A 25,934-nucleotide genomic window follows, 5' to 3' on the forward strand; every position below is an offset into this window, starting at 1 on the left:
CGGTGTCCATGTGGTCAGGCGGCGCCGCCGGTGCCCATGTGGTCAGACGGCGCCGCCGTGCCCATCTTATCTTGAGATGATTTCTGGGCTTTTTTTTAGTGTCCCCGTTGCCCGGTCCTTGACCAGGCCTCCACCCCTAGGAAGCAGCCCGTGACAGCTGATTAGCACCCAGGTACCCATTTTACTGCTAGGTAACAGGGGCATAGGGTGAAAGAAACTCTGCCCATTGTTTCTCGCCAGCGCCTGGGATTGAACCCAAGACCACAGGATCACAAGTCTAATGTGCTGTCCGCTCGGCCGACCGGCTCCCATGGCGGCTCCCCATGGGGCCAGGGGGAGCGTCGCTGGTGTAAATGTGCCATTACATAACTTTTCTCCCACCCAAAAATACATGGGTGTTATCATAATGGTTTGGTGTTTTATCCTGATAATTCTCTCCCTCTCTTTCAATCACATAACATGAAAATTAGAAGAGAAGTGTAGAGAAAGAAGCATATAACGGCGGTTGCAGGTGAATAGTTTAATAATTAATAATATATATAAATAAAAATGGAAACATTCGTTTGTTCATAATCGCTAATCTCCGATAGTTCTTCACCGATTGCTTTGAAATTTGCAAAAGACGTTCCATGCGCATCCGATCAGGTTTTTTATCTACATACTACATAGATGTCACGTCTATGACGGTAAAATTTTTTTTTTTTTGTTTAAACTTAGTTTTTTATGTTTGTGTGAGTTTCCCTCACATAGAAACTGTGTTTCTATGTGAGGGAAATCTTCAAAAACTCTTTACCGATTGCTTTGAAATTTTGACACAATGTTGCATTCGAATAGGCGCGTCTTTTTATATACCTACTATATTCATGCCTCACCTGTGACAGGTAAAAACATGAGTTTTTGAAAAACAGCGGCATCTGTTGCACATAAGACTAACACATGATATACTAAATAAGTGACGATTCCATTTCAATGTTTCCAATTTCATTGACAAATTGAATTTTCATAAATTTTGATTTATTTTAATTTTGATATAACTATTTTGTGTGACATTGCGTTGGAATTGAGCTGTGTTGATTACCATACCGTTCATTTCGTGTGTATATTTTATTTTATATTTTTACATTATTTTTCATTTTGTTTTTTTTAGCTGTTTTTCTTATATTTCAGTGATGAAAACATCTGGGGGCCAGATTCACGAAGCAGTTACGTGTTCATCGTTCCTCAATCTTTGATGGCTTTGGTTACATTTATTAAACAGTTTAGAAGCATGAAAATTTGCCAATCAACAGGTGTTAATGTTATAAACAGCCTCATGGGGACTCGGAGCTCATTAACTGTTTAATAATTGTAAACAAAGCTGCCAAAGATTGAGACAAGATGTACAGGTTCGTAAGTGCTTGTGTAACTTCTTCGTAAATCTAGCACCAGATCATTTGATGTTCTCAATTTTCTGATGGGACATCAGATCATTTCATCATCAGACGAGGGAGTGGGGAATGGTGGGAAGGACGAGGGGACGGGAGTGGGGGATGGTGGGGAGGACAAGGAGGCCGGGGAGGGGGAAATGGTGGTGGGGGACGAGGGGACAGTGGAGTTGGGGATGGTGGGGAGAACAAGGGGATGAGGGAGTGGGAGATAGTGGGGAGGACGAAGGGATGGTGGAGTAGGGATTGGTTAGGAGGACGAGAGGATGCTGGAGTGGGGATTGATGGGGAGGAAAATGGGTCGAGGGAATGAGGAATGGTTGGGAGGATGAGGGGACGTGGGAGAGAGGAATGGTTGGGAGGACGAGGGGTCGGGGAATGGGGGGGGGAATAGTGTGGAGGACTGGGAGACAGGGGAAGGTTGCTGTGGGAACCACAGAAATGCGTGGTCGGGTACAGCTAGTCTATAAATATAAATGTAAAATGCTCGTTTGCTCAAAATCGCTAATCTCCAAAAGTTCTTCACCACTATCTTTGAAATTTTCTCACAAGTTTCCATTCGCATCCGAGCGGGTTTTTATATACATATTATATAGATGTTTCCCCCGTCTGTGGCATGGAAAAAAACATGTTGAAAAAAAAACTACGTTTTTTCATGTTTTTTCATGTTAGGGAAATCTTTGAAACCTCTTTACCGATTGCTTTGAAATTTTGACACAACGTTGCATTCAAATGGCAATGTGTTTTTATATTCCTACTATATACATGCCTCACCTGTGACAGGAAAAAACATGCTTAAAAAAAAAAAAGAGTCATCTGTTGGACGTAAGATCAACTCACGCTGTAATCTCCGAAAGTTCATCACCGATTTCTTTGAAATTTTGACACAACGTTTCATTCAACAGGTATATAAAAACCCGCACGTATTTACGTGTGTGTTTTTATATACCTCTATATACATGCCACACCTGTAACAGGTAAAATCATGTTTTTTTGAAAAACATAATGCATGTGTGTGTGTGTATGTGTTTGTGTGTGTGTGTGTGTGTGTGTGTGTGTGTGTACTCACCTATTTGTGCTTGCGGGGGTTGAACTTTGGTTCTTTGGTCCCGACTCTCAACTGTCAATCAACTGGTGTACAGGTTCCTGAGCCTACTGGGCTCTATCATATCTACGTTTAAAACTGTGTATGGAGTCAGCCTCCACCACATCACTGCCTAATGCATTCCATCCGTTAACTACTCTGACACTGAAAAAGTTCCTTGTTACGTCCCTGTGGCTCATGTGGGTACTAAGTTTCCACCTGTGTCCCCTTGTTCGCATCCCGCCAGTGTTGAATAGTTTATCCTTGTTTACCCGGTCGATTCCCCTGAGGATTTTGTAGGTTGTGATCATGTCCCCCCTTACTCTTCTGTCTTCCAGTGTCCTAAGGTGCATTTCCCGCAGCCTTTCCTCATAACTCATGCCTCTTTGTTCTGGGACTAGTCTAGTAGCATACCTTTGGACTTTTTTCCAGCTTCGTCTTGTGCTTGACAAGGTACGGGCTCCATGCCTGTGTGTGTGTGTGTGTGTGTGTGTGTGTGTGTGTGTGTGTGTGTGTGTGTGTGTGTGTGTGTGTGTGTGTGTGTGTGTGTGTGTGTGTTTGCGTGTGTGTGATGGAGGCAAGCATTGTTTACAGAGAGCCGAGACTGCCATCATTCGTCACATGCACGATACAGACAGACACAGACAACTAGAATCGACTGAGAAGGCAGAACTCTCATTACCATCTGTTGCGCGTAATAGCAACACATGCTATACAAAATATGTTACAATTCTATTTCAATGTTTCCGGTTGCATTCATAAATTTATTTTTATAGATTTCGATTTATTTTCATTTTAATTTAATTATGTTGTGTGACCTTGTGTTGGAATTGAGCTGTGTTGTTTACCATACCATTCATTTGGTGAGAATAGTTTATTTTTTATTTTTTTATATTTTCATTTAATTTTTTAACTGTTTTTCTTATATTTCAGTGATGGGAACGTCAGGTCACTTGATGTTCCCAATTTACTGATTGGAACATCTGACCATTTAGGAAGGGGACAAGGGAGGGGGTTATGGTGGGGGAAGGACGAGGGGATGGGGAAGTTTGGGATGTTCTGGGATGGTGGGGACGAGGGGATGGGGGAGTGGGGCATGGTGGGAAGGAAGAGGGGATGGTGGAGTGGGGGAGTGGGGCATGGTGGGAAGGAAGAGGGGATGGTGGAATGGGGCATGGTGGGAAGGAAGAGGGGATGGTGGAGTGGGGAATGGTGGGGAGGATGACGGGATGGTGGAGTGGGGAATGGTTGGGAGGCCGAGGAGACGGGTGAAGGGGGGGGGGGGGAACCCAGCCACTCATTGCTGAGCCACAGCAACGCGTGGCTGGGTTCTGCTAGTCTATATAAATAGAAATGTAAATGTTCGTTTGTTCAAAATCGCTGATCTCCGAAAGTTCTTCATCGATTTCATTTAAGTTTTGACACAAAGTTTCATTCGCATACGAGCGTGTTTTTATATACATACTGTATAGATGTCACGCATGTGACAGGTAAAAACATTTTTTTGTGAGACATTGCGTTGGAATTGAGTTGTGTTGTTTATCATACTGTTCATTTTGTGAATATAGTCTATTTGTTTCATTGTTTTTCATTTCGTTTTTTAACTGTTCTTATTTTTCAGTGATAAGAACATCAAATCATTTAATGTTTCCATTTTTCTGATGGGAACAGCAAATCACTTGGGAATGCATCATACGAGGGAGTGGCGAATTGTGGGAGGACAAGGACAGGAGGGGGGGGGCGATGGTGGGGACGAGGGGAAGGGGAAGGGGGTAATGGTAGGGAGGACGAATGTACGGGAGGGGGGGGGGGGGGGAAGGACGAGAGGACAGGGGAGTGGGGGATGGTGGGAAGGACGAGATGTCGGGAAACCGACACACACAACCACACACACACAAATAAAACAGTCTCCCGTAGTCTGTATTCCCTTCAGGATGGAAAATGGGAGACTCCGTGACGTCATGGAAGTCATCGTATATTTACATTATGAAACATTGTTAATAGACTAGTTTAGTATCTAGAGTTAACAAAAAAGTATTCAATAAGACTGAATATAATTATTTACACAGTATTGTAGCTAGGTTCCCTTGTTAATGTAAAATTACTTTGAGAGAGGAACCAGCATAAGGGCGTTGGCCCCGGAGTGGGAGGGAGGCGCCCACATCTCAACAACAACAAAAAAACAGAACAGCCTACCACGCTGTATTGGCTCTAGAACTGGTGTAAACAGCTAGACACCCCATTTACGTGTCAACACCAGCTACACAGCCTAACAACATCACAACAACGACTGTATCCGTCTACCAAGTATTGTATATTATTCTAGTGCGCTGTATAATATTGATGGGTAGATGGTTAGGTCGTGGGAGAACCCCAAAAACACTGTACGTGAACCCCATTTATAGCCCTCACAGTTCATGCCATACCTGTAATTGATATGTTTAGGGAACTTTGATTAATTCCTTGCATCCCATACAGGTAAATTGTGAGAGGAGCTTCAAGAAGTTGAGCAGACAGTTGGTTCATACACATTAATATTGCTTGCCAAGCTTTGTTCTCCCCAAAAGCCGCCATTACGTGGCAACAGGGGTCACAGGGCCACACCCAATCTGAGGCTACACCTACACGCCTTACTAGGCCCATTCTACTGGCACAGCTAAGACATTATACTATTAGTAGTAGTAGTCATAATTACTTATTATTAAGTAGATTAGACCACTACATGTGGTGTACTGAAATATAACAGATTAAAAGGTAAACAATTGGTAGTTTAAGAAGGATCCATAACAAAGTGGTTTAGGCTACCAATTGTCCCTCCCAATAGTGTGTAAGAAGATTTCAGGCAGTTTACCAGTATATACAGTCCACTCAATTAATTCTTACTTACTAAGAAAAATAAACAAGACATAACTTTATTTTATTAAAGTCAATTTCAAAAAGAGAGATTAGCTGCCTGGAATTTCCCCACATTAGTTTGGTCCATCGAACCGGATTATTTAGTTCTTTGAAACTAGATATTATATATACATATAGTGCAATATTACCTACACACATTATAGCAGGAAGACACTGCTATATTTTTTGCATTTTTTCTAGCCTAACTTTTCAATCTCATAGCAAACAGAACTTACAACAAGCACTATTATTGTTCTGGCAGTACCAAAGGAACAATTGTGCTTTTTTCATTTCATTACAAGAGGTTGATAAGAGGCTACTTTACTTATAAGTTACTTATAAATGTTTTTTGTAACTATTGCATTATTATTGCCATTACTGTAACATTTACTGCATGCCACATCATTTACTACTAATTCTTGCACAAGGGTAGAACATTTTAGACTGGTGTTGTACAGCAACCTAGTCTAATTTATTGTGCTAACCTGGTGTAAGGGTAAGAATTTTAGACTTGTCTAGAGTTGAACACATATTACAACCTAGCAAGTACATATTTTTATGCAGTATTTAAGACAACCCGAGTTGTGTTGTCAATATGATATCAATATAACTATAAGTATAATTTAACTATAATCATTTCACCTTTGAGTGTTAACCTGTGTCTCTGTACCAACCAAGAGTGATAATGATGGGCTAACTTGCGGATACCAGCATTGATACAGGTCTACCACTCAAATTATAGTGTGTATGATTTTACAGTGTATATTTAAATAAATGAAAAGTAGCTCTAGTTCGGAAACTAGTGGCTTTACTAATACAAGTGCCATAAATAGTCCTGACACTAGTCTATACGACTAACAAGAACTTCCAAGATGTCTACTGTCAAAAATGTCCAAATAACCCTCACAGGATTGAGGGATCATTTATCACGGCAGATTAGCACATGTGAAGACATGAGTAAACAAACTCCAGTTAACTATGTAGCATTGGAAAATTATCTTAAGCTTACACGGAACAAATATGACCGTGTGTTGCAACAAATGAAAGAATATCAAGTTTTACTTCAGAATACCAGTGTTGGTGGAGAAACATTACAAGATGTTATACAAGAACATTCCGATTATGAAGATGCAATGTTTAAAGAGTTGCAACACTTTGATGATATCATACATGCCCATAAAGCCAATATAAATATTGCAACCACAACTTCCCAGAACCAGACAGCACCAGAAGTCAAATTGCCATCACTTAGTTTACCAACTTTTTCTGGTACAGAAGACGAGAGTTGGGACGGTTTCTGGAGCAAATTTGTCGATTCTGTGGATTCTAATGCTAATGTGCCAAAAACGACAAAGTTTACATACTTACAGAGTGTCTTGAAGGATGAAGCATATCAGGTAGTCTGTAATCTAAATCACACAAATGATGATTATGACAATGCAGTGCAACTCCTGAAAGATAATTACGCTAAACCTGAAAGGACCATCAGAATTCTAACACAGAGACTGTTAGACATTAAACCTCCAAATAATACTGCAGTCTAACTCCAAGCCTTCAGATTGGAGCTTGAGTCCATGCTCAAGGCACTTAAAAATAAAGTGAACTTGGATGAGTCAGACTGGATAATACAAGTCCATATGACACGAAAATTACCCAGGGACATACTGGATACGTTGTTTGTATTCGTAGGTAAGTCATCCTTGACTGTAAATGAGATTACAAAGGGTTTACAAACCATCATAGAACGAGAAAGAGTTAATCCAGAAGGAAAGACGACATCTAAACCTACGTCTGCTACTAATAGTAAACAACAGAGTACAAACAGTACTTCAAACAAAGCTAAAACATCTTCCCCCTCCACAAAGTGGAATCAGGGCAGTGTAGGAACATATGCAGTTGGTCCCTCCAAACCTACAGTTAATGCGTCACCCACAACGGTGACTCCTCAAGATACTGTTAATGTCTGGAGACCATGTGTGTTTTGTGAGCAATCAAATTCCATGTACAATTGCAGACGCTACCCTGATCGTGCAACACGCATAAAACGACTCAAGGAGTTACATAGATGTAGCAAGTGTATAAGTGAACATCATCCCGACAATTGCACAACTGCAATGCGCATCTGCAATAAGTGCCATAAGGGTCAACATCATACTGCACTTTGTGGGGACATAAGTATAAAGTCTCCCAAACCACAGGAGGAGGAAGGAGCTACAGCATCAGTAAAGCTTTGTACTGTGTTACCTGACATAAGTGTCTTCACGACAAGGTCTAACCATAAATCAGCTCTACCTACTGCACGATTGATCATTAGAAATGGAAAGAATAAAGCCACCGTACGTGGATTATTTGATCAAGGGTCCCAACTGACCTTTATATCCAAGGAGTTGGTAGATAAACTGAAACTTACACCTGTAGAGGAGACACGGATAAACATAGCAGGATTCCTGACTAACTCAGGAGCCCGAACTTACAGGGTAGTACGACCCACAGTAAGATTAGGAGGTTATGTACGAAAAGTACCAGCAATGGTAGTAGATAGATTCCCAACAGACCTGTTTATAGAAGGTCTAGGAACAACAGCCAAATTCCTGGAAGAAAAGGGAATTCCTTTGGCTGATAACATTACATCGGACAACCTTTCCAATATTGGAATCCTTATGGGATCAGATGTCTACCATAAGTTTATCATAGGAAAGGAAGATTACCATGGTATGAACGTGTTACCATCTGCAGGTGGCTATTTACTAACAGACCCAGTATTACGGCTAAAACAACCCGCACCTGTGGATCACCAACATGCCAACACAGTAATGGTTGCATGACTTGGAGAACAGTCTCCACTGCAACTCAGAGACATTTTCGAGGATGAGCTTGATCCCCCAGTATATAAGTTATGGGACCTGGCAACTCTCGGCATTGTCCCTGAACAACCTAGCCCAGATGATGACAGGACTTATAAACAATACCTAGACTTAGTTATCTACAGAGATAATCAGTACTGGGTCAGGTTACCATGGAAGCTGAATCACCCTCAGCTACCCATCAACTACTTCATGGCACAAAATCAATTAAGATCACAGGTGTTACGTTTACAAAGACAACCTGAGAACTTGAAGTTGTACCATGAAATAATACAGAAGCAGCTCGATGACAAATTTATCGAAGTTGTAACAAATGATAACCCAAAGGAAGGACATTATCTGCCACACCACCATGTTCAGAAGAATTCTGCTACTACCCCACTACGGATAGTATTTAATTGCAGTGCTAAGATGGGGCAGAATAGTGTTTCGTTAAATGACTGCCTTCAAACTGGCCCTAGCCTAACACAAAGGCTTTATGACGTGCTGTTAAAGTTTCGTATAGGGACTTATGCATATACGGCCGACATTAGCAAGGCATTCCTAAGGGTAGGTCTTCAAGAAGAAGACCGGAACTACACAAAGTTCCTATGGATTAAGGATCCTAATGATCCAAACAGTGAAATAATCACTTATCGGTTTGCGTCTGTTTTGTTCGGAGCCACAAGCTCACCATTTCTGCTTCAAGCTACCTTGGACACGCACTTGAAGAAGTCCAATAGCCCGAACAAGACAGAAATTAGCGAAAACCTGTATGTGGATAACTTTCAAGGAACAACCAACAGTGAAAGTAAGCTGTTGGACATATACCATGAGGCCAATCGAGAATTAATGGGAGCCAATATGCCTCTCCAGTCTTGGGTCTCTAACAATGACAAATTAAAACAACTGATCACAACTGAATTTCCCGACTACCAAGTACCCGAGATGACAAAGGTACTAGGTGTCCAATGGAACACGACAACCGATCAGTTGACAATCAAGTCAGTGGAGACAGATACCACTAACTTAACAATGAGAAAATTGCTATCACAAGTCAGCAAACCCTTCGACCCATTAGGCTTATTAAGTCCAATACTAATTAATGGGAAGATGATAATACAGGAATGTTGGCAACAAAAGATAGGCTGGGATGATCTTCTAACACCTGCCCTACAGGAAAAATGGCAAGGGTTAGTGAAAGATTTAAGCATCCTAGAGTCTGTCAAGTTCCCTAGGAACACAGTAGTAAATGAAAAGGACCCAATTAAGCTGCATGTATTTTGTGATGCCTCAGGAAAGGCTTATGGTACAGTAGCTTACCTGGTCTCAAATGGGCAAGCCAATTTGCTCACATCAAAGGCCAGAGTGACACCTTTAAAGAAAAGATCACTGCCACAACTGGAATTAACAGCCTTACTGCTAGGTGTAAGATTGGCTCATTATCTGATCAAGGCCTTAAGCCACATCCACTTTACAGAAACAGTAGTATGGTCAGATAATGAGGCAGTGCTACAGTGGGTTAAAAACAATAACAGTAAGAATCCTTACGTGAGTAACCGCGTTAAGGAAATACAAGAGTTGTCAGCAGGGTATAAACTAAGATATGTACCTACTAAAGAGAATCCAGCCGACTATCTCTCCCGAGGCCTGACTTTACGGCAATTAACAAAGGCAGAGATGTGGTTCAATGGACCTCAGTGGCTAATCAGCGACCAGTGGCCTGAACAAAAGCCGCAAGTCATTGTGACCAATGTCACTGTTCCCACTGAGAACCCGGAACTACCTCGGACTTTGGTAATTGATCCTGCTCGGTACTCTGAACTGAACAAACTTGTAGGTGTCACCCAAGTAGTGTTTGATTTTCTAAAGAAAATAGGAATCAAGCATAAATTCCCTAGTGCCTTAAGGTACTGGGTTAAAAGAGCTCAGACCGACACATTCGGGACAGAAATTGACAATGTTCCTAAGAAGCTACAACATGACCTGGGTCTCTGGTTAGACACTGACAATTATAACTTGATAAGATGCGGAGGATGCTTACAACATGCTGACATAGATCTGGAAGCAAAAAATCCAATATTGCTCCCTCGTCACCACATAGTAAGCAAACTAATTGTGTTACATATACACAAATACTGCACTCTGCATGGTGGGGTATTAGATACTCTCACAGAATTAAGACAACAGTACTGGCTACCCCAAGGTAGACAGACAGTAAAATCCATAATCAAATCCTATGTGGTATGCCGAAGATACGATGCCAGAGTGTGTCCATATCCTGGCCCTCCTCCACTTCCGAAGGAACGAGTCGTACATATTCATCCTTTTGAGACAACAGGAGTAGATTTCACAGGAGCACTAACACTGACAGGCACTAAAGACAAGAAACCAGTAAAGGCCTATATCTGTCTTTTTACTTGTGCCACAACAAGGGCAGTCCATCTAGAAGTGACTCCCGATATGAGTGCCGAAGCATTCTTACAGGCTTTCCGCAGATTTGCTTCACGTAGATCTTGTCCCAAGTTAATGATTTCAGACAATGGGTCCAACTTGGTGGCAGGAGAAGCATGCCTGAGGAAAATCTGGACACACCCAAAGGTACGCACAGCCCTAACTCAACGGCAGTGCTATTGGAAATTCATACCTCCCAGAGCACCATGGCATGGAGGCTTCTATGAACGGATGGTTGGTACGGTGAAACGGTCTTTACAGAAAACCCTACACCGCCAAAAGATTGACCTTCAGGAGCTTCAAACAGTAATCATAGAAATAGAAGCACGAGTTAACAACCGACCACTTACCTACCTCTCTGATGATGTTTTGCAGCGTGAACCATTAAGTCCAGCTCATCTGATGTATGGGAGACCTCTCAAAACACTTGTGTCCCTTACGGATGAGGAACCAGAGGATCCTTCATATGTCAAAGAGAGTGATTTGGTTCAACGTTTCAAACATCTTTCAGGGGTGATAAGTCGGTGGAATGACGTATGGACTCGTGAATACATAACAGCTCTGAGGGAGTATCATTACGGGGCAAACAATCCCTATAACAGAATTAATTTGAACCCTGGTGACATAGTTCTGGTGGATAGTGACGGACCACGCTCGGAGTGGCCTATAGGAGAAATAGTCTCTGTTCATCCAGACAGCCAGGGCATCTTGAGAATAGTGAAAGTAAAATGCAAAGGCAACACTACTCTCAAAACTTTAGAGAAATTAGTACCTTTAGAACTGGCCAGGAAAGAAGACGTACAACGACTTCCAGCACCCGATACGCCAGTATGGGACATACGTCCCCAACGGACTGCTGCACAACAATGTAAACTCAAATTAAAGCAGCACTATAATTCTGAGGGAGAAGAATAAAGTGATCGCAGTCCTTACCGGGACCTCGACCCGTGTTCTGCCCCCTGGGAATTATGTCGGGAAACCGACATACACAACCACACACACACACATAAAACAGTCTCCCGTAGTCTGTATTCCCTTCAGGATGGAAAATGGGAGACTCCGTGACGTCATCGACTCCGTGACGTCATGGAAGTCATCGTATATTTACATTATGAAACATTGTTAATAGACTAGTTTAGTATCTAGAGTTAACAAAAAAGTATTCAATAAGACTGAATATAATTATTTACACAGTATTGTAGCTAGGTTCCCTTGTTAATGTAAAATTACTTTGAGAGAGGAACCAGCATAAGGGCGTTGGCCCCGGAGTGGGAGGGAGGCGCCCACATCTCAACAACAACAAAAAAACAGAACAGCCTACCACGCTGTATTGGCTCTAGAACTGGTGTAAACAGCTAGACACCCCATTTACGTGTCAACACCAGCTACACAGCCTAACAACATCACAACAACGACTGTATCCGTCTACCAAGTATTGTATATTATTCTAGTGCACTGTATAATATTGATGGGTAGATGGTTAGGTCGTGGGAGAACCCCAAAAACACTGTACGTGAACCCCATTTATAGCCCTCACAGTTCATGCCATACCTGTAATTGATATGTTTAGGGAACTTTGATTAATTCCTTGCATCCCATACAGGTAAATTGTGAGAGGAGCTTCAAGAAGTTGAGCAGACAGTTGGTTCATACACATTAATATTGCTTGCCAAGCTTTGTTCTCCCCAAAAGCCGCCATTACGTGGCAACAGGGGTCACAGGGCCACACCCAATCTGAGGCTACACCTACACGCCTTACTAGGCCCATTCTACTGGCACAGCTAAGACATTATACTATTAGTAGTAGTAGTCATAATTACTTATTATTAAGTAGATTAGACCACTACATGTGGTGTACTGAAATATAACAGATTAAAAGGTAAACAGTTGGTAGTTTAAGAAGGATCCATAACAAAGTGGTTTAGGCTACCAATTGTCCCTCCCAATAGTGTGTAAGAAGATTTCAGGCAGTTTACCAGTATATACAGTCCACTCAATTAATTCTTACTTACTAAGAAAAATAAACAAGACATAACTTTATTTTATTAAAGTCAATTTGAAAAAGAGAGATTAGCTGCCTGGAATTTCCCCACACGAGAGGACGGGGAGAATGGTGGGGAGGATTAGGCGACAGGGGAGTGAGGGATGGTAAGGAGGACGAGGGAACGGGGAGTGGAGAATGGTGGGGAGGATGAGGAGACGGTAGAGTGGAGGATGGATGAGAGGATGAGAGTAAGGGGGGGGGGAATGGTTGGGAGGACGAGGGGACAGGGAAAAGGGGAATAGTGAGAAGGACGGGGGACAAGGGAAGGTTGCTGAGGCTCATGCTCATTGCTGAGCCTCAGTAACGCACATGGCCGGGTACAGCTAGTAATAAATAATAATAATAATAATAATAATAATAATAATAATAATAATAATAATAATAATAATAATAATAATAATAGTAATATATAATAATAATATGACGAAAGTAAAGGAAAATGAATGAATCTGGGTAACAGATCTATTCAACGGAAAACGGGGGAAGCTATGATCAACAGCAGAAGCATCTGGTTTCTGGTCATCACTCACCCCATCTCTGTCCCGGGCGACGAAGGTGGCGAGGAGGGTGCCCGGGGGCGTGTCCTCCGGCAGGGTGAGGTGGGCCTGGTCGCTGCTGAAGGTGGGGGTGTTGTCGTTGTCGTCCACCAGTCGCAGGTTCACCCAGGTACCGTCAACGTGATACTTGTCTTCCCAACCGTCGTTCCCCTAATATAAAACATGTTAGAAGGGAAGACTCTTCTTTGCTGACTAGTTGCAGGGGCGGAGATATGCAGAGTTCCAGTGATATATATTCTTATGGCAAGTGTGTGATGGAGACGGATACATGAGCAGGGTTTTTTGTGTGTGTGTGTGTGGTGGAGGCAGGTAATGTTTACAGAGAGCCGAGACTGCCATCAATTGTCACATGCAAAATACAGACACAGAAGACTTGAATCGACTGAGAAAGCAGAACGGTCATTGAACAAGCTGTTATACAATACAGTATACAGTACAGTACGTACAAGTTTATATACAGTACAGTACATACAAGCTGATATACAGTACAGTACGTACAAGCTGATATACAGTACAGTATGTACAAGCTGATATACAGTACAGTATGTACAAGCTGACATACAGTACAGTATGTACAAGCTGATATACAGTACAGTATGAACAAGCTGATATTTAGTACAGTACCGATATCTGCTTATCAGTACATATTAAATGCTACGATAAACAAAATGATCATCAATAAAAAATTTAATAAATAATTATATAAATAAATTTCCTCCCCGTAATCTAATAAGTCCCTCTATCATAAGACAAAATTGAATGAGAAATTAATTTTTTCGTTTTTTAACAAGATTTCTTTGATCGTTAATTGTGTCTGCGAGCTTTCAAAAAACATCATTACGTTTGTGCTATTTAGCGATGTAAATAACGCAGTATGCGGGCACAAGGCACGAGGTTAGAGGTAACAGCCTGCTTGATGAAAGGCAGTCTTCCAGCCCGGGTCCTCGTTCCTGGATAATGATAGAGAGATATATATGGCACAGTTGAATACAAACATGTTATATCAGCAAGACTTATCTGCGGCCTGAGTCAATAATATGCCTCACCAACGCTGCAATAGGCAAGGGGGTGGGCGGGTAACCATACCATGTCTGTCACTTGGACTCTGAAGCGGAAGCCTCGTCTGTGGCTGGGGTTCTCGTAGTCGAGGGGCGCGATGGAGCGCAGGTCGCCACCTGGGCTCCCTCGGCGGCGACCCTCCACCCGGAACAGCTGCCAGCCTCGCCCACTTCCTGGCACCACCTGCAGGAGGCAAGCATCGAATGTTCCGTTAATGTCATAATGATAGTTATTTCTCTGAAGGTACACACACACACACACATACACACACACACACACACACACACACACACACACACACACACACACACACACACACACACACACACACACACACACACACACACACACACACACTATCATATCTACAGTTTCAAGTGTAGATATGATAGAGCCCAATAGGCTCAGGAATCTGTACACCTGTTGATTGACGGTTGAGAGGCGGGACCAAAAGGCCAGAGCTCAACCCCCGCAAACACAACTAGGTGAGTACAACTAGGTGAGGACACACATGGTCAAAGGAAGAGCTAGATAGTAAACGAGAAGGTCTTATAACATTAATGAGAGAGATCATAGCGAGAGCGGATAATGATAGTTCACGACTGTTGATAGTAGGCGACTTCAACTTGAAATCCATAGACTGGGAAGCATATGAAGCTAAAACAGAAGATTTTTGGACCTGTAAATTTGTAGATCTCATCCTGGAAACATTCTTGTATCAACATGTTAAACAAGCTACGAGGATGAGGGAATGGGACGTTCCCTCCATGCTAGATTTGATATTTACCAAGAAGGAGGAAGAAATATTTTACATTCAGTACCTTTCTCCCTTGGGTAAAAGTGACCATGTCTTTTTGGGAATAAAGTATGCAATGCGTTATAATCTGGAAGAAAATAAGAAGGTTGATGCAATTGAAAAACCTGACTTTAGGAGAGGACATTATGGCAACCATAGAAAATTTTTTAGTGAGTATAATTGGACAGACTGGTAGCTAGGTAAGGAAGTGAATGAGATGTATGCCAAGTTTTGTGAAATATAAGGTTTTGTGATAAAGGCACAACAAATTTATACCAAAACAGAGATGCAGAACTAGGAAACAGGATTGGTTCAACAGAAATTGTGAGAAGGCCAGAGACCAAAAGACACAAAAATGGAATCAATACAGGAAGAGGCCAAACCCCCAAACATACCAGCGATACAAAGATGCGAGAAACAACTACACGGCAGTGAGGAGAGAGGCAGAAAGAAATTTTGAAAAAGGGATTTCAGACAAATGTAAAACAGAACCAGGTCTATTCTATAGATTCATAAACAACAAATTGCAGGTAAAGGATAATATTCAGAGGTTGAAAATGGGAAATAGATTCACGGAAAATGAAAAGGAAATGTGTGAAACATTAAACGGAAAGTTCCAAAGTGTGTTTGTATAAAATGAAATCTTCAGGGAACCATATACAATAAGAATTCCAGAGAACAACATAGAGCACATATAGATGTCTAGAAGTGGAAACACACACACACACACACACACACACACACACACACACACACACACACACACACACACACACACACACACACACACACACACACACACACACACACACACACACACACACAAGCACACACAGCCTGGTAGCCTAGTGGATAGCGTGCAGGACTCGTAATTCTGTGGCTCGGGTTCGATTCCCGCACCAGACGGAAACAAATGGGCAGAGTTTCTTTCACCCTGAATGCCCCCTGTTACCTAGCAGTAAATAGGTGCCTGGGAGTTAGTCAGCTGTCACGGGCTGCTTCCTAGGGTGTGTGTGTGTGTGGTGTGGAAAGAAAGAAAAAAAATAGTAGTAGAAACAGTTGAGAGGCGGGCCGAAAGAACAGAGCTCAACCCCCGCAAGCACAACTAGGTGAATACACACACACACACACACACACACACACACACACACACACACACACACACACATTCTTCAGGAAATTCTTCAGGAGTCAGAGAAAGAAAAAGACTTGGGGGTTTATATCACGCCAGACCTGTCTCCTGCAGCACATATCAAGAGGATAACATTAGCGGCATATGCCAGGCTGGCCAACATACGAACAGCATTCAGAAACTTGTGTATAGAATCATTCAAAACTTTGTATACCACATATGTCAGGCCAATCCTGGAGTATGCATCCCCAGCATGAAGTCTATATCTAGTATAGGATAAGACTAAACTGAAAAAGGTTCATATGTTTGCTACTAGACTAGTACCCGAGCTGAGAGGTATGAGCTACGAGGAGAGACTACGGGAATTAAACCTCACTTCGCTGGAAGACAGAAGAGTTAGGGGGGACATGATCACCACATTCAAGATTCTGAAGGGAATTGATAGGGTAGATAAAGACAGGATATTTAACACAAGGGGCACACGCACAAGGGGACACAGGTGGAAACTGAATGCCCAAATGAGCCACAGAGATATTAGAAAGAACTTTTTGAGTGTCAGAGTGGTTGACAAATGGAATGCATTAGGAAGTGATGTAGTGGAGGCTGACTCCATGCACAGTTTCAAGTGTAGATATGATAAAGCCCAATAGGCTCAGGAATCTGTACACCTGTTGATTGACGGTTGTGAGGCAGGACCAAAGAGCCAGAGCTCAACCCTAGCAAACACAACTAGGTGAGTACAACTAGGTGAGTACACAGGGGAAGATGAACCAGCCATGCTTTATCTGATATTTACCCTAAATGATTGGGATATAAGGGAAGTTAAGTTGGAAGCCCCCTTGGGAATGAGTGATCACAGTGTATTGATCTTTGTGTACTTGGTAGAGCTAGGATTTATCTCCCCAAAAGTAGAACTAGGAAACAAAAAGCTGGCGTACCGAAAGGGGAATTATGAGGAGATGAGAAGTTTCCTAAGGGATATACTATGGGACACAGACCACAGAGATAAGTCTGTACAAGACATGATGGATTATTTCACCCAAAAGTTTCAAGAGGCAGTAAACAGGTTTATCCCGGTCCAAAAGGAAAAATCCGAGAAGCAAAAGAATCCATGGTTTAATAATTTAATTTAATTTTGCCCCGAGGGGCGAGTTTATTGGGCAGCGCCACTCATCTTGTGAGTGGACATACCGCCATAGCAGAATGTACAACACTCCCCAATAGAAAGAAAACCCGCTGGTTGTTCATCCTGTCACTTGTACCCAGATACAGCTGGGACTTGCTTAACTGTCTCAAGTGAACAGCTCCTCAAGCAAGAAGATTGACATTTATCAACCCTTAAAAGCTTAAGTTATCTTGCGGGTGCAAAATGGGGAAATCTTTTAAGAACAGTATCAATATTTGACAAATAGTGTTTTCCTAACTCAAACAATGTGGGGTTTATTATTCTACACATATTCCTAATGTCTCTCAGGTGTTCACATTCACGTAGATAGTGGTCAAGGAGTTGTCCATCACTCTCACTACAGATTCTGCAACTTCGCTGATCAACTGTTGTTTCCATTCCAAATCTCCATAGATATTTGTATCCAAGACGGATTCTCGCTATTACTGATTCTCTCCCTCGTCGTCCTCCTCTTCGGCCATAATGATTGGGATTGCCAGCTGCAACCATGTTGTACCATCGTACAGATTCACTGGTTTGTGCTTCTATCCTCCTTTCCTCAGTTACCTTGTCACGGTGATGTTGCCTGATAATACCTGTAATTTGTAGTTGAGTCGTGGGTATGAAGTATTCAATATGGTCTCCTTCAGCGCCTTCAGCAGCCAGCACATCTGCTCGTTCATTCCCACATAGTCCAACATGGGAGGGGATCCACAGAAACTTGATGACTCTTCCCTGATTGGTAAGTACTCTCACAGCTCTCTTAATTTCAGCGACTATTGCAAGATTTTCTGCCTGATTTTTACTTAGGCTTTGCAGTGCTGCTTTTGAATCGGTGCAAATCACTGCACCATTAGTGTTCCGTTCAAGAAACCTTAACGCCATAACAATGGCAGTTAGCTCTGCTTGCGTTGAAGTGGCATAGTTCTCAATACGTGCTTTTTCTTCATTTCTGCGTTGGAAAGTATTATCCTTGATTACCGTGTATGCTGCACCAGCCCTGCCTTTGACAGGATTAGATGACCCGTCAGTGTAGATTTGATCTAGTTCATCTCCGGCTTGTTTATAAATTTCCTCGAGATACTTATGCCTCATTTCTTGTGGTATCATGTTTGATTTTTTCATTGCCAATTCATTGATGATGATCTTGCATGAGTCATCCTCCCAGGGAGGTAACCTCTCTACAGGCTGGAGCTCACGGGCTTGCTCAGGCAGGTGAATCTCTTCAAGGTAGCAGACTGCTCTGTGATGCCACTTTTTGCTTCTCCTGTTTCCCCCTGAAAGTAGCTCAGAGCTCAGTTTTTTCTTAGCAATATCATTGTAATGGGGATCTCTGGCTATCCTAATTACAAGCTTAGCATTCAGCTCCTGAATTCTGCTTTTAACACTGGGAAGGGACAACTCCTCTCGTAAATTAGACGTTTTGGTAGTTCTTGGAACTCCAAGAATGATTGTCATGGCTTCATTTTGAATGCTTTCAAGCCTTTTCATATCGCTTTGGGAGTAGGTGCACAGAACTGGTGCGGCATAGTTTATGACGGAGTGCACATAGGCTGTGTACATCATTTTAAGCACGGCAATAGAGGCTCCATGTCCATTCCAGGTCATAGCTTTCAGTGCCCTGAGTCGACTTTTGCATGTTCCTATGAGTTGATTGAGCTCCTCTTTCTTTCCCTTGTTAGAGCCGACAGTGACGCCAAGGTACCGATAGTGGTCAACCCATTCAAGTGTTACACCATTAATTTGCAGTTCTACATTTGCTCTCCGCTTGTGATGGGAGTATGCCTTCGTCTTGTTTGTGGAGAGAGTGAAACCGAGCTCAATACATTTCCTTCCAAGGAGTTCAATGGACTGTTCAATTTTTCCCAAGGTGGGAGCTTGTATTAGGACATTATCTGCATATCCCACTTGTTGTGTTCCTTCCGGAAAATCAATATTTGCAATGGCGTTCATAAGTACATTGAATAGTGTAGGGCTTAAGACTCCGTCTTGGGGGGTCCCGAGTTCCATATTCATTGTTCTGGAGACTGCTCCATTGAAGCAAACTTTGGCTTTCCTTCCTGTGAGGTAGTCTTCAACCCATTTCATGAGTCTCCCCTAGACACCCATGCATGCAAGCTCGTCCAGGATCGCAATCCCCTGTGCTTTGTCGAAGGCTCCTTTGATGTCAACAAATACAGAGTACCTAGCCGTGTCATTAGCCAAGTAATTAACTATACAATTTGCTGTGCTCCGTCCTTTAACAAATCCATTGACCCCCTCCCCTAACCTGCCTATTTTGTGTAACAGTCGGTTTAGGATGATCCTTTCAAGCATCTTGCAAGTGCATGACACGAGATTGATAGGTCTGTAATTACCAGGGTCATTAGGCTTCGGTATGGGAATAATTATTGCGTGTTTCCATTGTGTGGGCAACACTCCACTTAGGAATGACTTGTTAAACAGGTAGAGTAGTGGATTCCCAGACACTTCACACAGTGCATTGAGTATGTCGTAGGTGACGCCATCTTCACCAGGTGCTGTACTTTTACCCTTTTTCATAGCGCCCCTTACTTCTTGGGCTGTGATTGGTTCCCCATATTCGTCATCACTAGACAGTGCTCTTGTTATCCTAATTCTTCTGTCATCATGTCGCAGGAGCTGTTCCCTGCTGATTTCTGCAGGGAGAGAGGAGGAGGATGCTGCATCACTCCACTTGTGAATTAGTTCCTCAGCCTTACCCTGGGGGTCTTTGTGAGCCGCAGGCCGGGCTCTGCCACCCTTAGCTATCTGAATTTTTGCCCACACTTGTCTTGCAGATGTTTCCCGTCCAATAGAGCTAGTGAACTCAAGCCATTGTCTTTCCCGCTCTTTAATCTTCTCTTCCCTGGCTACTTGACACACAGTTTTAAACAACTCTTGGTTACTTTCAGTGGGATGTCTCCGGTACTCTCTACTCATGTCTCGCACATTTGCGCTAAGCATCTTTATGTAATCATTCTCATACCATTTTATTTTCTTCCTCTGAGGGTTACTTCGCCCAGGCGTACGGCGCGGAACTCTTAGACAGCTCTCAATTTGGTGATTAAGGTCATCAAGAAATGTGTTAATGTCTTCTGGGATTTGGTATTCTGTGAACCAGTCACTCATCCTGTTTATGAAGTGCGGCCTCATATCTGGTCCGAGTGATAACCTTTTTCTTTTATTTGTCTCTTTCTTTCTCTTGCTCATGTCGACGGTGGTAATCAGTGCCCAGTGGTCACTTCATAAACTGTGCACAATGTGTGTACTGGCATCAGTGTCCTGTGCATTCAGCAGGAGAGCATAGTCCAATCTTCCTCCTCTGAGGTGAGTTGGCTGTTCATCACCCAGGACTCTAAGGTTTTCACTTCCCCTGACAAAGAGTGACAGTTTCCGTCCATTGACATTGGGTTGATGGCAGTTGGCACCAAAGTGTGGGTGTCTGGCATTAAGGTCACCGACCAGCAGGGTAGGGTCTTCATTAACAAACTCAGGCAGTGTGTCAAGGTCAAGTTTACTCTGTGGGACATATAGGTTGATTATATGTAGGGCATTATTGTTTAAGTAAAGGGTTACTCCCAGTGATTCAAACTCATCCCCCATGTGCAGGTCATCAATAATCTGTGCGGGAATGTTGTTATTTACAAAAGTGATGAGACCCCGTTTTCTTTCCCCAGAGGGCAGGGAGAACTTGCGATAACCGCTGAACATTGGGTTGAAGTCATCACCTACCATCGTCTCCTGTAGCACTATGACGTCAGTTTCGTGTTCACGGACGTACTGTATAATGTCATTAATTCTATTGTGAACTCCATTACAGTTCCATTGCAGTATAGTGAGATGTTCTTTATTGTGATTATCCATTTTGAGGTTGTCATCAGCTGCACGTGTGTAATTATTATGTTCACATGTGTCATCGTGTATTCCATGGTGTTTGGTGTCACTGTGTGCACTGGTGTTACTGTGTGCACTGGTGTCACTGTGTGCACTGGTGTTACTGTGTGCACTGGTGTTACTGTGTGCACTGGTGTTACTGTGTGTACTGGCGTTACTGTGTGCACTGGTGTCACTGTGTGCACTGGTGTTACTGTGTACACTGGTGTCACTGTGTGCACTGGTGTCACTGTGTGCACTGGTGTTACTGTGTGCACTGGTGTCACTGTGTGCACTGGTGTTACTGTGTGTACTGGCGTTACTGTGAGCACTGGTGTTACTGTGTGCACTGGTGTTACTGTGTGCACTGGTGTTACTGTGTGCACTGGTGTTACTGTGTGCACTGGTGTCACTGTGTGCACTGGTGTTACTGTGTGTACTGGCGTTACTGTGAGCACTGGTGTTACTGTGTGCACTGGTGTTACTGTGTGCACTGGTGTTACTGTGTGCACTGGTGTCACTGTGTGCACTGGTGTCACTGTGTGCACTGGTGTCACTGTGTGCACTGGTGTTACTGTGTACACTGGTGTCACTGTGTGCACTGGTGTCACTGTGTGCACTGGTGTTACTGTGTGCACTGGTGTCACTGTGTGTACTGGCGTTACTGTGTGCACTGGTGTCACTGTGTACACTGGTGTCACTGTGAGCACTGGTGTCACTGTGTGCACTGGTGTTACTTTGTGCACTGGTGTCACTGTGTGCACTGGTGTTACTGTGTATACTGGTGTCACTGTGTGCACTGGTGTCACTGTGTGCACTGGTGTCACTGTGTGCACTGGTGTCACTGTGTACACTGGTGTCACTGTGTGCACTGGTGTTACTGTGTACACTGGTGTTACTGTGTGCACTGGTGTTACTGTGTGCACTGGTGTCACTGTGTGCACTGGTGTTACTGTGTGTACTGGCGTTACTGTGTGCACTGGTGTCACTGTGTACACTGGTGTCACTGTGAGCACTGGTGTCACTGTGTGCACTGGTGTTACTTTGTGCACTGGTGTCACTGTGTGCACTGGTGTTACTGTGTATACTGGTGTCACTGTGTGCACTGGTGTCACTGTGTGCACTGGTGTCACTGTGTGCACTGGTGTCACTGTGTACACTGGTGTCACTGTGTGCACTGGTGTTACTGTATACACTGGTGTTACTGTGTGCACTGGTGTTACTGTGTGCACTGGTGTCACTGTGTGCACTGGTGTCACTGTGTACACTGGTGTCACTGTGAGCACTGGTGTCACTGTGTACACTGGTGTTACTGTGTGCACTGGTGTTACTGTGTGCACTGGTGTTACTGTGTGCACTAGTGTTACTGTGTGCACTGGTGTCACTGTGTGCACTGGTGTTACTTTGTGCACTGGTGTTACTGTGTGCACCGGTGTTACTGTTTGCACTGGTGTTACTGTGTTCACTGGTGTTACTGTGTGCACTGGTGTTACTGTGTGCACTGGTGTTACTGTGTGCACTGGTGTTACTGTTTGCACTGGTGTTACTGTTTGCACTGGTGTTACTGTGTACACTGGTGTTACTGTTTGCACTGGTGTTACTGTTTGCACTGGTGTTACTGTGTGCACTGGTGTTACTGTGTGCACTGGCGTCACTGTGTGCACTGGTGTCACTGTGTGCACTGGTGTCACTGTGTGCACTGGTGTTACTTTGTGCACTGGTGTTACTGTGTGCACTGGTGTTACTGTGTGCACTGGTGTTACTGTGTGCACTGGTGTCACTGTGTGCACTGGTGTCACTGTGTGCACTGGTGTTACTGTTTGCACTGGTGTTACTGTGTGCACTGGTGTCACTGTGTGCACTGGTGTTACTGTGTGCACTGGTGTTACTTTGTGCACTGGTGTTACTGTGTGCACTGGTGTTACTGTGTGCACTGGTGTTACTGTGTACACTGGTGTTACTGTGTGTACTGGTGTTACTGTGTACACTGGTGTTACTGTGTGCACTGGTGTGCTGGTGTCCTGGTTGTGTCTGCTGACGTACCTCGGCAGTATGTGTTGCATCATCTTGCACCAGGCTCTGGCTTGCAGGTCCTCCACTTGATGGACTCTGCCGTTGCAGGATTTGGAGGATGTGTTCCTGAGTCGTCTTAATCTGGCAGAGGGCTTTCTCATGTTCCGTCTGCTTTTGCAATATTTGGTGGACGACTGGATGAGATTTTATCATGCAGTCTAATATTGCTGCAACACAAACCTGAGTGACGACCTCCAGGGGGTCAGGAGTGCCTGGAGGGGGAGGCGGATGGGAGACAGTGGAGGGGTCTGATTCATTGGTATGGATTTGGAGGGTAGGTGGTGGTGGTGGTGGTGTGACACCGTGGGTAGAGATTGAGGTATGGGTGGGTGGGTTCCCTGGTGGGGAGAGAGGTGGGAAGGCCTCAGAGATGGGGGAGCGGTGGTGGCTGGCTATACCGCCCCCACCCCACGCCTGATTCCCCACCCCACCCTGGGTTCCCCTGTTCACTGAGTGATCACTACCCCAGACTGTTGTCGGTCTACTGTGAGCTGGACCCTGGGCTGGTCCCTGAACTGGACCCTGGCTTGCTGTGGTACTGTCAACGGTGCCATTCCCGCCCCTGTTCACTGGTCCACCTGCGGTTTGATTCGGTGGTTTCGAGCCCCGCCATGCAGGCCTCGCCCTGCAATACCTGTTCCAAGCATGGTGGGGTTGCTTGCAGTTGGCAGATTTAGGTGTTACCCTGCCACCTCCACCCGATGCAAGCTTAGCTAGGCACTGCTTAGTGTCGTGAGATCCACTGCAACACCCACACCTAATTGAGCGATCACATTGCCACGTTCTGTGATCCCACCGTTGACAGTTGCCACACAAGGACGGGTTGCCAATATACCTCTCCACTTTGCGCTCCCTCATGCCTGGTATTTGAATGACTTGCGGCAGGTCTCCCTTCCACATAGCAATTGCTTGATTTTTGGGCAGTCCCCCTGGTCCAGTGTTGCGCGCGACCCAAACAATCTGTTCATAGTCCTTGAGAAATTCCACGTCAACATGAATACTATAGTTCTTAATTAATATTTTAGTTTGTCTTGTCTGTGGGTTTGCTTCCAACAATTTAACATTCTTACCTTGATACTCGAGACTGGTCTTTGTGAAGTACTTCAGGGCACTGTGCCCCTGCACCCGTGCACTAACATTGCCACCTACACACCTGGTCTCTATACGATACTCTGCTCTGTGGGCGCGGGCGGCCTCAATAATCCATCTGTACTTCTCTGCTGCTGTCAATCCCATTGCAGGAAAGATTAGGGTGTGCCACTCACTGTCTTCGTCTTGTCGTTGTTGTTGTTGTTGAGGTTGCTGGTGCTGATCACCCTGTCGCTGTGACTTATCCCGTTTCTTGCCACTTCTGCCTTGGACTAGGCAGTAACCTTCATCGTCTGTTGTAGAGTCACCTGTACCAGTACTGTTGGAGGGCCCCGGGTCGGGATCCTCACCGGAGGGCCCCGGGTGGGAATCAGCACCCCTGGGGCCCCCGGCGGGGGGGGCCCCGTCCCCGCCGGGGGGTGGCCGTTATGGTTCCCGGGTACACCAGCCATGGTCACTTCTTGTCTCGAAGTCTTACTCCTTGTGTCAACAGCCATCTATTTGCTGCGGCTCACTTCATGTGTTGTTGGGTGGTATGTCTTCAACACTGCACTCTGCCCTACGTACACACACACATGTACATATAGACACCTACAAGGCACAAGGTTTACACTCACACGTAGTGTAGGGGCACTTTATGGGGTGTCCTGGCAGTCTCTCGTGTAAACACACTAGTCGCACACACAAACCACGACCTTGGGTAGGGAGGGCACAAAGGCTATTTTTCACGCGCGTGGTGCCCCAGGCTTCAGGTACCGCAGGGCGGCCCACCTACTTCACGACTCTCCCCTCAGCAGGCCTCGATATTGCCACATTAACAATTACTGCCTTAATTTCTGGCCAATCCACACGTCCAGGGCCTACCACAGTTGGTAGGAGCGGCGGTGCACACTTAGTGCCGCTGTAGCTGACCTATTTGGCGCACTGAAGACTACACCTTAGGCCTAGGCCTATGTCAAACAGGAGGATGGATACATCCTGCCTGCTCCCCCTCTAGCTTGAGGGCAACTGCCATGGTTTAATAGGGCATGTATGGAAGCAAAGGAACTGAAGAAAAGGGCGTGGAGGAACTTCCGAAATAACAGAACACCAGAAAGAAGAGAGAGATACCAGAGAACCAGGAATGAGCATGTTAGTGTGAGAAGAGCAGAGAAAAATATGAAAATGATATGGCAAACAAAGCTAGGACAGAAACAAAACTACTCCGCAGTCACATCAGAAGGAAAACAACAGTGAAAGAACAGGTGATGAAACTAAGAACGGTTGAGGACAAGTATACAGAAGATGACAAAGAGGTGTGTGAAGAACTCAACAAGAGGTTCCAGGAGGTCACTGCGCCAGGAGAGGTGGCAATAAACCAGGGGGCCTTGGAAGGGTTCGAAATTACAAGATATGAGGTCAAGAGACACCTGTTGGATCTGGATGTGAGAAAGGCTGTTGGTCCAG

At 44.2% G+C, this 25,934-nt stretch overlaps 1 protein-coding gene across 1 annotated transcript in view; it reads right to left on the reverse strand.

The window, feature by feature from the left end:
• The window catches only part of LOC123751759 (putative neural-cadherin 2), a 297,993-nt gene that overhangs the window by 180,437 nt on the left and 91,622 nt on the right, over positions 1-25,934 (reverse strand). Inside the window, exons 7-8 of the mRNA XM_069339611.1 lie at positions 14,388-14,543; positions 13,275-13,451 (exon numbers count right to left, since the gene is read on the reverse strand). Coding sequence (XP_069195712.1) covers positions 13,275-13,451; positions 14,388-14,543 — 333 coding nt within the window. The remainder of the gene's footprint in view (positions 1-13,274; positions 13,452-14,387; positions 14,544-25,934) is intronic.

The sequence above is a fragment of the Procambarus clarkii genome, chromosome 42 (assembly GCF_040958095.1).
Source record: "Procambarus clarkii isolate CNS0578487 chromosome 42, FALCON_Pclarkii_2.0, whole genome shotgun sequence".
NCBI lineage: Eukaryota > Metazoa > Arthropoda > Malacostraca > Decapoda > Cambaridae > Procambarus > Procambarus clarkii.